Consider the following 12,821-nt stretch of genomic DNA (forward strand, 5'->3'; position numbering starts at 1 on the left):
TCCCTATAGTGAACAGATCTCCAAAGCGCCTTTCCAGCACCTCCCAAGCTGCATCATACGCTTCATCTGTGCCCACTAGGAGAAATCCTTCAACCACTCTCTTTGCGGGTCCACCAAGGTACTTCCTGAGATAATAGAGTCTTTCGTTCTTTGGAATGTTTTTTCTTTCAATCAAGGTCTCAAATGACAACTGCCAGTCCTTGAACTTTAAAGGGTCACCAGTGAACAGTGCAGGTTCCGGAGTTGGAAGACGATTAGCACTTATTGCGTCTGCTAGTATGCCGACTAGATCCAAGTTTGGCTGTGGATGAGTTGCTGAAGCGGCAGCTTGTGTTGCTTTAGGGATAAATGGCGGACTTGATGCGTTTCCTGCTTGGCCTGTGGTGCCCTTAGGTTGCACACCAGGGTTTTGTTGGGCTTGGTTTATGACTGTGGGAGTATGTGGAACAAATGCAGGGTTTGTGGCATTATGGGCTTGGATTGTATTTGGAGCTTGAGAGGGAACTTGTGGTGGAGCAGGGATTGCTGAGGTTTCGCTCTCAGTTTTGATACTGCGCACTAAACTACGACTTTCTGAAATACTTTCAGCTTCTGCATAAACCTTTACTTTAGCTCTTGCAGCATTAAATTTTTTAACCTCTTCCAAGCGTTCAATCTTTCTGCGCTGCTCCTCCATTGTTTGTTGCCTTTCCAAGTTTTCAAGTTCCAACCTTTTTAGTTCAGCTGCTTCCCTTTCTTGATCCTCCATTACTGCTAATATTTCCTGACACGCAGCTGCCTCAGCCTCTGCTTCTATTCTTTTAATTGTTTGTGAGTATGACTGGCTTGAACCACTTTTAGACCTTCGTGATTTTGACCTTGATTTAGTACTTTCAGATCCTAAGCATGATCCAACATCTGGCCATGGCTCTTCATCACCATCTGCAAGGTCTCCTTGTAAGTGTTTTTCAGCTCTTCTGACAATGAACAAGGAAAGTGACGTACATGCATCCACTTTGCGTCTTTCATCTGCATCAGGAGTTTGTGTTTGCCGTATTTGTTCATAAATGGTTTGTACATCTTTGCAGGCAACATTTACATTGTTGATGAGCTCATTCAATTCACTCTCGGAAACTTCATTTCTTAATATTACTTTGCTCAATCTTGCTTCATATCTCCATTTTTCAAAAACAACAGCATATCTGTGTTGGAGGCCTTTGAGTTTCTTCTCTTGAAGCTCTTTACCCTTTTCTGTTAGTGTTCTTACTCTTTCACTTTTACGAACAGTCTGTAGTTCTGTAATTTGTTCATCATCATTTTCTTCCACTTCGGTAAGTGATACAGCATGGTGCTCTTCGAGATCTTTGTCAACCATCTCGGGAGTCTAGTTAAATGTCATTAAGCGCACTGTGTTCAGATTTCAAATACTGTATACTTTAAGTGCACCTTTTCTTAAAGGACCTTGTAAACTTCACTCAAACTTTGACCTTAAGCAAGCACACAGAACTATTCACCAAACTACAAAGCATCACCTTGAAGTACAGTAGAAATAAATAAACTTTGACAAATGTATTATAGAAACTTATTGTGGCTCTTTAAACTTGACTTAAACCACTATTATTCTACCTTTAACACTGTCCCTTATTAATTTCCACCTTACTCCAGTTGTACAACGTTGTTGCCGCTGTGCTTGGCTGCTTGAGAACGGTGAGCTTATGCAATGGCGCCCTCTTGTGTCGCTCCAGTTCACCGTCGCTCTCTGCAGCTGCCGTCTTCGTAATTAGCTTCTCACCGGCGCTGGCTAGGGCGAGTTTTCACTGTAACTCCGAAATGACAACACAGGCACGGCTTCTTCAAGACGGGCGCTTCGCTGCATTTATTGAACGCCGTGAAAACTACAAACATAAAACACAAAGACTTTAAGCGCTTCAGTCTATCAAAATTAACACTTGTGCTTTAACAACGAAAATTACCTCGTGGCCGCCTGCCACTTCGGAGGTCCTAGAAGAATAGCTTTACAGTCTTGTGCATTCTAAATTAAAACATAAAATAATTAGAACACCATACATTACAAATTTTTACAATATCACAATACAGTTATGGCAAATGACAAATACCTTGTACCGCTGGTAGACTAACCAGGCCTTTGCAGATAGCTCGCTGGACTCCTTAGCGTGATTATTAAACGTGGGCTCACAGCCTATACTATCACGCCCAAACCTCGCGATAATAGCGGTGTAACAAAACTTGTTCTTTCTGACAAGATAAACACACCCTTACAATATTGGCCACAGAAATGTACAAGCAAGAACATTTTAACTGCTGGAACCATCTATTAAACTTCTTTATACATAAGCCATTTCTGTGACACTTACACTCTGTTTCAGTCACTTTGTGTGAGGATCCCTTCTAAGGGAGTGGCTCACAGTGAAGCTAGCTGCTGCTGCAGCTCTTAGCCACTCCTCCAAACTGTTTTTCTTACCCACACACACTCTCACACTTTTCCAGGACTCAGTAAAACACAACAGACACAAGCTAACACACACACAGACACACACAGAGCTGACGTGGGCTGAGGTCTGAGCCGGCTCCTTGTGGAACAGCTGGTATCCATCTGCGTTTGCTGCTGCTGCTGTAGGCACTGTGGCTGCCCCGAGAGGACACAAACTGGCCAATTGCAGCACACCCATGAGCTCTGCTGCTGTCACATTGCTGGATTTAGACTGCATAGATAGTTAGGCTCTTCTGGTGGCAATCAGTGTGATCAGCAGCCTTCAGCATGGATATCTCGACAACCTGGGCTGCCAGTAACCCAGCTGTGGCCCGGCTCCTCTGGGTCCTAGGTCTGGTACTGGCTACCCTCCTCGTCTGGTTCTTGTCCTTCTGCTGCTACAGCTGGAACCATAGCTCATCGCCCTCTCTGGAGAGGTACCTGGCAGGTAGGTGGGCCCTTGATCCCCACCCCTTCACCCTCTGTGGGTGTGTGGAGGCCTGTGATAGGTTTACAACTGACATGGCTGCTTACTGTGACTCTTCAAGTTCAAGTCAGGCTCGCTTTTACTACTCTCTCAGTGGAAACGCATTTTTCCCCCTCAAAGTCCGGTAATTGTAAATTGTCAGTGTTTCCTTTCCAAGACGGGAGGATCCACATTTTCCAGAAACTGCCAGCTCGTGTTGGCTCTGGCTCTTTTTTTGTGGTTGGAGCAGTTCTTATTACCACTTTTATGTGCTGTTACCCATGTGAGGGGATACAATGGGTCTTTCATAGTCAAAAGTACAATTTTTTTTTTAAAAAGAGAGGAATTTATCCACCACAGATGTAATTTTCCATTTTACCGAGCACGTAAAACTACATTTTAATGTTGTACAGTCTGTAATGTGAGCTTAATGATATGTTATAAATTTGACAATATGTGATGACAAGGGTCAACACGCAGCTGAGGTGATTTGCGGAGTCATGGTAACATGCATGTCACTGCAAGCACCTTGTGACCACCATGAGAAGTCACAGGTTATTTTTATCGTCTCATATTCAGATTCTTTAAACTAGCTCCATCTGAACTGAAACATCATAGTAAACTTTGCTTATCAGCTGTGCATGTGACAGATGTGTATTCTTTCTCCAAACAGCGATGGCAAAGCCCTCCAAATCTAAAGCTCCGACTCAGGTGAGAAAAGCTCTCGTAAGAGTGACTGTGCGTTGTTCTTTATTTTTCTCAGTAGCTCCAGGGCTCTTCAATCACAGCGGTTTTCTCAGAACACCCTGCTTTCATTATCTATTCACAAATGTGTCCACCTGTAATGCCTCCCTTAGACTTCAGGGGTCCTCGTTCACTTGTACTTTATCAAAACTCCCTTGCTGATGAGAAAAACTGACAAGACCAGCGAGCTTGACAAGTTCATCAGTGTACCGATCCATGACAGGTATACGTCAAATATAATTTGCAGCATTATGGAAATTGTCTGGGAAAACTTCCAGCTTTAGTGTTTTATGTCTAATGTGCCATAAATCTGCCATAAGATTTTCTCATGTATTTTTTTAACATAAAGATGTCGTCAAAATATTTCACACGGTCAATTAAACCTAAAGATAACAACCCCCAATAAGACCCAAACGAGGCCCACATCTACAGTTTCCATGGATCGCATTTGGCCTTGACTCGCAGCATTAATTCAGGTTGGGTCTGACTGCTGTAACTCTGCCACACGTCCACCTTATATGGGCCAAATGTTAGGTGCATTTGGATCATGTCTGTCCCACATAACATTTCCATGGGCAGTGACTAAGCTGTAAATGCCAAAAATAGCTCAGATTGGGGCCCGATGTGTCTGACTTCTGGGATGGTTAATGTCAATATAACTCAGCTCCATCACTCATTTTTAGTAGTCTTATTTACAGAATGAATAATTAAAAAGCTTTGATACTTATTTTTTTTCACAGCAGCCCTTTTGACACATAGTAGCAGGATAAACAGGTGTAATTGGTCAAATTAACTATATTTCTGCTCCAGAGAACAAGTGTGCAAAACACTCACTTAAATAAAACGGATGCATTTTAATGCTTTTTAATTACACCTCTGTTTGTTCTGAAATACACTGGCAAATCTGCTGATGTTAAAAGTAGCACTTAAGTGAGTCAACTCCCTGAAGATTATGGTTCTAATATGTGTCCTTTAAATCTGACGAAATACTCGTAAAGACATGTAGCCATTGTGAGATTGTGTATGCTGTAATCACAGCAGTGCATCAAGCTTTTACATGTTTACTAACTTCATTTAGAATGTTACTTGTACTAATTAACTCTAAATGCAGGTTACATTTGAAGCTGAATGGTCTCGAACTTCATCTTGAGTGGAAAAAAATTAATGATCAGTTGTTGAATTGTTCTACTCAAAACCACACGTGCATCCTCTGGGAAACATGACCTGGACCTCAGTTCTGCTGCATGTCATAGCTGTGTGATTTCAACCTCAGCCAATGTGGTGGACCAACTCAGAGCCTCACTGCATTTAGGGTTAAAAAGCTTTTGTAGCTTAATGTCAAAAACATATGATTCATCAGTGATTCATCCAACAGTGAATACGTTTTTAGCATTTGTTGTTCTGTCTGAGTAATAAGGGCAATTGATACATTTAATGTTTGCAGTGTGAGTAAGAGAATGTCTTTAATTACAAGCAGAGCTGGCACTTTCTACAACACAAAAAAGTCACTGTCCTAACTCAGTGATTACTTAAAAGCGTTGCATACGCCACTGAAGCTGCAGCTAATATGCAACATTGGTGCTGTTCACATGTTATAAATCCAATAAATGTATTCTGCAGTTCTTCCTCTCTATGTTTTGTACTCTAACCTCTTGGCAGCTGAAGCTTGTCACACTGCGATGCCATTACTAAGTAGACTGCAAGTGGCCTTGTGATCTGCTGAGAGATCTGCTGGCCTCCGTCAGTGTGTTTTGGCACAGACAGAATGAGTGTTGTCACACAGTAGAGAAGCACTGTGTAGTCATTGTGAGTGATAATCTGGAGGGCCTCTCTGAAATGGCTCCATGAGTGAAGTCCTTTGTCTGAATGGCACTGACAAGCCACCAACGGTCCATATTCTTCTGCAGTAGCAAGTGGATGGACAAAGAGACATGTGAGGTCTCTCTATGTAAAGCAGAGCTGCACATATCCCGGCACTGTGGTGGAGTTACTGTCAGTTATCTGCTGGTCTCTGTTTGCGAAAGCATAATAACCAGATACACTAGTGGACACGTGTGGAGAGGGATCCAACCAAGATTTATGCAATACAGTTGCATTCTTCAAAACACATTAGGAGGCCATGAGAATGAGGGCCATTAAAACTCCCACTCATGACCTGCATCTGCTGGTGGTGCAGAGGTTACAGCAGAGCTGAGTGGCTTTACATTTCAATTTCCAACATTTAAATAGTTTCATTATGGTTACAGATGATCTTCTAATAGTGAACAAAGTCTTGTTTGTTTTAGACGATGCAAATGTTAAACATAATTTCTGCGGTTAAATCTGCACAATTTCCCTTCCTAAAATATTGCAAAACCTTTGAGTGCTGTAAGATGAGATAAGATTCATCTCTAAAGAAGACTATACAGCGACGTGATGAAGGATATTCAGGATTAATCCTGTCAACTCCAAAAGTATGTCTATTCACTAATGGATGTTCTTCCACTCAGGTTAAACAAATTATGATGTTGTGGCTTTATTTCATGCCAGGGAATTCCAGCAGCAGGAAAAAGAAAACCTTGTTTGTTTACCTGACAGCGCTAATCTTAATGAGTGTCTAAAATAAAGTCTTTGTCTGGCCCAGTCATCAGTGCGTGCCAGATATCGAGACCATCTGTTTTCCATCTGTAATTGGAGAGTGAACTTTAAAAATGAGTCCTTTGATTGAAAGTAAAACCTGAACTTTGTTCCATGTTGGATGGTGGATATATCTGAAGCAGCACACAAACTCTATCTTGAATATGTTAGATGTTGTGTTAATACTTGATTAAATACTTTTTTATCTCAGCTAAACAATGATAAACAATTAAACATGATCTTATTTTACATGTCTCATTTTAGAAGAAGAAAAAGGCAAAAGAAAAGGCAGAGAAATCTGCTTCTGTCCAGCCAGAGGATGTTGTGGCAAAGGAGTCTGTAGCCATTGGACAGGAGCCACCATGCCCTGCAGTGAGGAAGAGGAAGAAGCGACCTCCTAAATCTGGGGTGGAAACTGTGACTACGGTGGCAACGCAGAAGGTGAGGAGTCATAGGACGGGTTTCCTGCCTTTTCAGAACCACTTTCTCTACTTTCTTTGGTTTAATGGCACACTTCAGGATCCTAAAAAGAATGAAAATGCTCCACTTTTCTGTCTTAGCTAAGGCTAATTTATCTCTGAAAAATTTTCATCTGGATTTGCTGTGAACTCATCTTGGTGCTTATGGGACATGTGGCTGACTGGAGACATAGTGTCCATTACTTTTTAAAGCTTTAGATACAAACTGTATCCATAATTTTTTTTGTTAATATACTAATAAATTATGATTCTTGAGGATTAAGATGCCCAAAGTAGTTAAAAAGTTGTAAAATTAAATCAAATCAAATCTATTCCTATAAAATCATACATAATAAGTACTTTTACTTTAGGTACTAAAGGATGTTTCGATGGTACTAGTTTTGCACAAAATGGTCCTGAATGCAAGACTTTTACTTTTTATCAAGTGTTATAAAATTTATTTTATGTTTTAAGGGCTTAAAATTCGAGGTTTGCTCTCTTTTAGATTACTTCTGTGTTTACCTGGTTTTCCAAAACCTGCAATAACTGCAGGAGTTCTATGACTTATTTCCCCACTGATTGGGTTCTGACATGCTGTACGTGCAAAAAATGATTCACCAAAGTAATTCCAACATGACCTGGAGCATCTCTCACTCAGAGCTCTCCGGCTCTGTGAAGCACTCAGTTGATCAGATTAAATCTTCAGCACAATGGGTACAAAGTTGGCTCAGACGCTGGTATTCCGGACTGGTGACATGCATGATTTGTGAATACAAGAAGGGGCTCTGTGTGGGACGGAGCCAGCACGTCACTCCCACCCCTCCGGTCTGAGTCCTCGGTAATTCATTCTACTAGTGGGAGACTAATAATGTAGTAGTGCCACACAAACAAGCAATCTGCCATTCATCAGTCACTGTTGTGATTATGTAATAGCTCAGCAGGGAAGTTTTTAATGTGAGTCAGTACAAGTTGGTCTCATTTGGAGCAAAAAAGAAACCTGAAAAACATGACAGAGTAAACAAAGCAAAGGGAAATGAAATTAAGCAATTTTACACATTAATGGGATTTTAATCAAAGTGCAAAGTGCAGGCAGAGGTCATTAAATAAAACAATTTTAAATATCTTGGACTGTTACTAAGTGCTAAATCAATTACCAACAATTAAAAATCATTCATTGTGAGAGTGTTCTTGTTTGGCCTTTTAGTTTTTAGACATGTAGACTAAACACTGGGTCCAATTACACCGTCTTTCCAGGAACTTCTACATTTCATGGCCTGTTTCGGGAGTCCTCCGGTGTCATGGAGACATTTTGTTGCCTCACTGACGAGGGCTCTTGTCAGATGCCAGCTGGAATACCCTTACTAATTCATCCACTTTCTTAACATCTTATCCAACAGTGTAGCGGGGAGGCTGGAGCCTATCCCAGCTATGATAGGGCGCCAGGTGGGGCATCAGGAATACCTGGAGAAAACCTGCAAGTGCACGAAGGAGCAAGCGGACATTTAACCTGATTTAACTGTAAAATATTATTAAAATCTCTTTCAGTTTTTAAAACTTTGTCTTAACAGTAGTTTTGTAAGCTACACACTCTGGTGTTTAAAATGAAAGCACACTACAGCTGTTTCCACGTGACATACAAGTGCTGAGCTCAGCACTGGCGTTGCGTCCTGAGTAATAACACCATTATAAAGGATTTCCTGTGAAGTTTGGGGGAAAGTGCAGAACTCTCAGACTGAAACGGAGACACACATCATTTTTTTTACTCATATTGTTTCACCCAACCCGAACCACAGTTTGAGTCACATATTTCCTTCATAGGCTCCACATGAGCTTGCCCGCATTACCACAACTAAAAGTCAGCGTGGAGGGTGTAACGCGTAGCGAACCGACAGCCTCCCCGCTATAAACCTGAGCTCAGTTTTCACATGCGCAATCAGATCTGCCTCCTTATCTCAAACGTGCCTGTTGTTCAGTGACAACTTCGCCGGTGTCGTCGCGCGAGCAGAGCTCGAGGCATGCTGCCTGCAGGCTGAGGGAGCTGGTTCCTCCTCTCGGCTCGTCCTGCAGCCCTGATCAGTCCAGGTCTGAGCGTCTGAGCATCCCACAACCAGGAAACTGCAGGACGCAGGCGCGACTCTCGCTGCGGATGAGGATGATGATGGCTTTCGAAGTTTGAGCAGGTTAAATCTGAACGTATCCGCCGACGTAACGACTGCAGAGCCGTGTTTTGCGGTTGTGTACCTGGGACCAAACCAACAGCCATCCTGGATATTTTGTGCGTGAGTAAACGAGGAATACAGATTATTCATTTTTCATGTTTTGCCGCATCGTCGACACCGATGATCACACGATTTAGTGCATTTCAAAGCCTAGAGGTCATAAAATAAAACCCGACCTATCATGGTAGTATGAGCGAGGCTGTTCACGTCATAACCTTCACTCTAACCTGTTAAACGGCAGGTGCACCCACCCCTCCGTGTCCTCTCTGCGGCTCAGCCTCATTACAGGTGTGGCGGTGCAGAGCAGAACGAGCTTGAACATCTACGATCCTTGTTGTGTTCAAGTTTTCTGGGAAGGATCCAGACTTGACAGCTTTGTCTGAAAAGTGATTATCAACAGATCCAGTCCCGCTGAAGTCCATCGGTTGTTTACAGTTTGGGAAAGAGCGAAGAGGGGAGTTTGTCAGCTCGACTGAGCTACTGTCAGAGTCTGGGCATTCCTGTGTACACACTACTTCATTTTCTTTGATTTCCAAGACCTGGATGGAGCATGCTCTCTAATGCTCTGCAGAGTTGCCTGGTAACTACGGATCACCATGATGCTTTCAGCTGCTTGGAGCAAGGCCATACAAGAAAGCATATGCACTGTGAATAGGAATAGGTTGGAGACATAAGCACAGAAGTGATAAGAGCTGTAGATGATGGTTATATGCTCTACATCTGATCTGCACTCATAGATCATTTGTAGTAGAGTAATAATTAATTCAGAGAGATGATCACAGATGACATAAAGAGGCTTAAACTTTGGTGCCTGGCTGACGAAAGGACTCTTCAGAAAGCTATCTTTTGATGCCTCTTGCCAGTGCTGAGGTCTCCCTCTTTGCTATGCGTGGGCACTGTTTTAGAAGCTATGAATTTTTAACGTGACTTCCTGTAACCTTTGAAACAGCCCAGTCTGCAGTCTTCTTGATGTAGTTATATAATGCCCTTTGTTGTCCATGAAAGACCCTAGTTCCTAGATCCCAAGCTGAACCCAAAGACCATTATTAGTTGACTGGTACTGGTCAAATATTGGCAAAATTTCCATTTAGAGCGATCAATGTTCCAATGTTCCATTTAGACCAGTCAATGAAACGCCACAGGAAAGCATAATGCGTTACTGCTCTACTTTCAGAGGCACATTGAGGTATGGCATGATAAAATAATCTTAATCTGTTAAAAGTTTTCCTAAATAAGAACCACACAAGTGGTTGAGTACTGATGTGCCTCCATATAGTAACAGCTGCCACGTGCAGATGTTCAGTTTCACTTCATTTGATCCTGAAGCAGGTTTTTGTTTATCTTAAAATGTGCCAGTTTAAGAAGCCAAGACATGATTGAGGATTGCACATGAAAAATGCGCTCATAAATATTTTCAGTGTTTGTCGTGTGTGATTTATGAGTAGTGTTTATCTTGGTAATTATATTATTTATAGTAGTTTAATAGAGTTTTAAACCTTCTTAACATGATAACAATGTTTAGTGTGGTAGGTTGTCTATAGAACAGGTTATGCTTGCACTATTTCCTGAAAAATAACAAGTTTTAACCACATTATTTGTGGTGCAAAAAGCAGACAAACTGCCCCACAGTGCGTGAGTAATTAATTTTTTTCTTTTGTGTTCTGCAGGTTTCCCACCTAGCACTGCCACCCCTTTTTTGGCGTTGATTTGCATGTTTATTTTTCTAATGTGTGGAACAGAAGAGTTGAATTAAAGAGAAATTCCCCCTTTGTCTTATTTTGAGTTGTTATATCATAATATAACATGAAGTGGTTGAAATAAATGTTCAGGAATGCTGTCTTTTCCCGTTGTGTCTGCAGGACACAGAAAAAATAAGCCTGGAGCTGCTGTTGGTCTGTAGGCTGTGTTTTGAGAAACCTGGCAGTGTGCTGTAAATATGCTCTGAAACAAACCGCTTTAATTATGTAACGGTTTAATTGCACAAAAAATAAAATAATCAGTGCTATAGTGTTACAGAACTGCAATTATATCAGGAAACAGTAAGTAGCCAGAAATAGCCTTTAGGTAAATTATACCCTGAATATGAGCTGTGTCTGAAGCCCTGGAGATGTTACTCCTGGGGGTTTGGTCCTGTCTGCTCTCATCCAATCAGAAAGCGGTGGTGGTGTAGCCAGCGCCCCTGTGGAGAGCCTCCTGCATCCTGGATGGTGACTCAGCTGAAATGAAGCTGGTAGCACGGTAACGTTGCATAGTGCATCAGCAGCACCTGCCCTGTAAAAACTCCTCCTCTTTCACACAGCAGTCTGTGCACTGGGCTACTACACGCATGATCTAAAAATAGACTCTCCAAAGTAGGGCATTAATTCAATACCACAATTGTACTGTGATTTCATGTATTTATTTATTCATTTGTTTTTTATTGAAAGTTGATTGCCGCCACCTTGGGCATTAAGTCTATGCGTAAATATGAGATTTTGATATATAGATAATTGGGGGGGGGGGGGGGGGGGGGGGGGGAAACAGACATTTATAGGTTTTGGATTTTAACCATGTTGAAACGAGCCTGTCCCTTTAAGGCAGATTTTAGCTACTTGGGGCCCAGTGAAATATTAGCGTTTCAATATAACTGGCCAGGTGTTCAGTCTTTCTCGCTTGGAAGAAATTCACCAAAAGATATTTACCACGACTGGACTTTAAGGTGTTATTTATCCGGCCACCAGGAGATATGGTGTCACAGAAAATCATGCTAGTAGCTGGCAGGCCCCCAAAAGCAACCTGACAGTATTAATTAGCACAGTTGGGCTTTAGCTAGGAGTAATTCAGACTTTCAGTGAAGGTAGCCTGTCATCTGTGACTACTAAAATACGAGAACAAACAAAAAAGTATATATAATAAGAAACAGAACTGTCTTAGTTTTTGTTTTGAGTTTCCGTTTTTATATTTTTCTGGTCACCGTGTCCTTTCAGACTATGGAGGAGAAGCCCAAGAGGAGGCCTCTGGTCAGGGCTGCATCGGAGGAGAGCTCCAGCGATCTGAGTTTAGTCAGCTGTTCGCCGTCTCCCGGAGACACTCTGCCCTGGAACCTGCCCAAACACCAGCGGATCAAGCGCTCCAAGTCAGCCTCTGGAGATGTTCTGGACCCAGCAGAGAGGGCCGTCATCCGCATTGCAGGTAAGATGTTCATGGGCAGGTAGAAGACCCTCAGTGGTTTATATCTGTAGACGAGCTGGTAAAGTTCTCTACACTATTTTTCTAACTGCTGCTGTAGAGTTTCTAACGCCAGGGTATAGCATTGCATAAGGAAATCTACATCCCAGAAGTTCAAGTTTCTTTTGTTGGTTTATGCCTAAACATTTTTAATGCTGTTGATTAGACCATGGTTAAAAGTATGATTTATATGTTTTTCAGGTATTACCTGGATGTGTGTCTGGGTTAGGACTTGTGCACAGTCAATTTGAATGATTTTCCTTGTAAGAACTGCTAACTGAAAGCCTGTGATTTATGGCTTCTGTCCCACAAAAATAATATGTTCTCCATGTACTTTGTTTAGTTTTCATAGTCCTTGGATTACAGTAAAGCTCACTACTTAGATTCACTCAGTAATTATCATCTGCTGCACATATTGTGCCATAACCGCTAGAAAGTTATAGCATTCACCGTCAGTGAATGCCTCCTCAATTTTATTGTAAAAGTCCACTTGCTTCTAATCAGCCAATCCTGGCCCGTCCTGTTCAGATGGTTTACTTTCCAGGTAGGTGTTATTCCATAAAAGTGTCTTGTCCCCTCATAGCAGTAGCTGTGAAACCTTGAGAGCCACTCTAACCAGAACCTGAAGTACCTAGGGAATG

The 12,821-nt window shown here is 41.9% G+C and overlaps 1 protein-coding gene across 2 annotated transcripts; it reads left to right on the plus strand.

Moving 5' to 3' along the window:
* Positions 1-2,361: 2,361 nt before the first annotated feature.
* Positions 2,362-10,744, plus strand: LOC145423649 (uncharacterized). Of its 2 annotated transcripts, none has more exons than XM_080296359.1 (4): positions 2,362-2,918; positions 3,610-3,647; positions 6,561-6,737; positions 10,641-10,744. In XM_080296359.1, exons 1-4 carry the CDS (start codon positions 2,759-2,761, stop codon positions 10,677-10,679), a joined length of 414 nt encoding a protein of 137 aa, XP_080152485.1. In that variant the 5' UTR covers positions 2,362-2,758; the 3' UTR covers positions 10,680-10,744. The 2 variants fall into 2 exon arrangements, with proteins under 2 accessions (XP_080152485.1, XP_080152484.1); XM_080296358.1 differs by lacking the exon at positions 10,641-10,744 and adding an exon at positions 8,152-8,308.
* The last annotated feature ends 2,077 nt before the right edge of the window (positions 10,745-12,821 follow it).

The sequence above is a fragment of the Astatotilapia calliptera genome, chromosome 22 (genome assembly GCF_964374335.1).
Source record: "Astatotilapia calliptera chromosome 22, fAstCal68.1, whole genome shotgun sequence".
Taxonomy (NCBI): Eukaryota; Metazoa; Chordata; class Actinopteri; order Cichliformes; family Cichlidae; genus Astatotilapia; species Astatotilapia calliptera.

What these genes read in the sequence shown, in the direction of transcription:
- LOC145423649 (XM_080296358.1), top strand. Translation starts at nt 2,759, where the DNA reads ATGGATATCTCGACAACCTGGGCTGCCAGTAACCCAGCTGTGGCCCGG. An exon ending in TCTGGAGAGGTACCTGGCAG is followed by an intron (nt 2,919 to 3,609) that starts GTAGGTGGGCCC and finishes TTCTCCAAACAG; the next exon opens with CGATGGCAAAGCCCTCCAAA. An exon ending in AATCTAAAGCTCCGACTCAG is followed by an intron (nt 3,648 to 6,560) that starts GTGAGAAAAGCT and finishes GTCTCATTTTAG; the next exon opens with AAGAAGAAAAAGGCAAAAGA.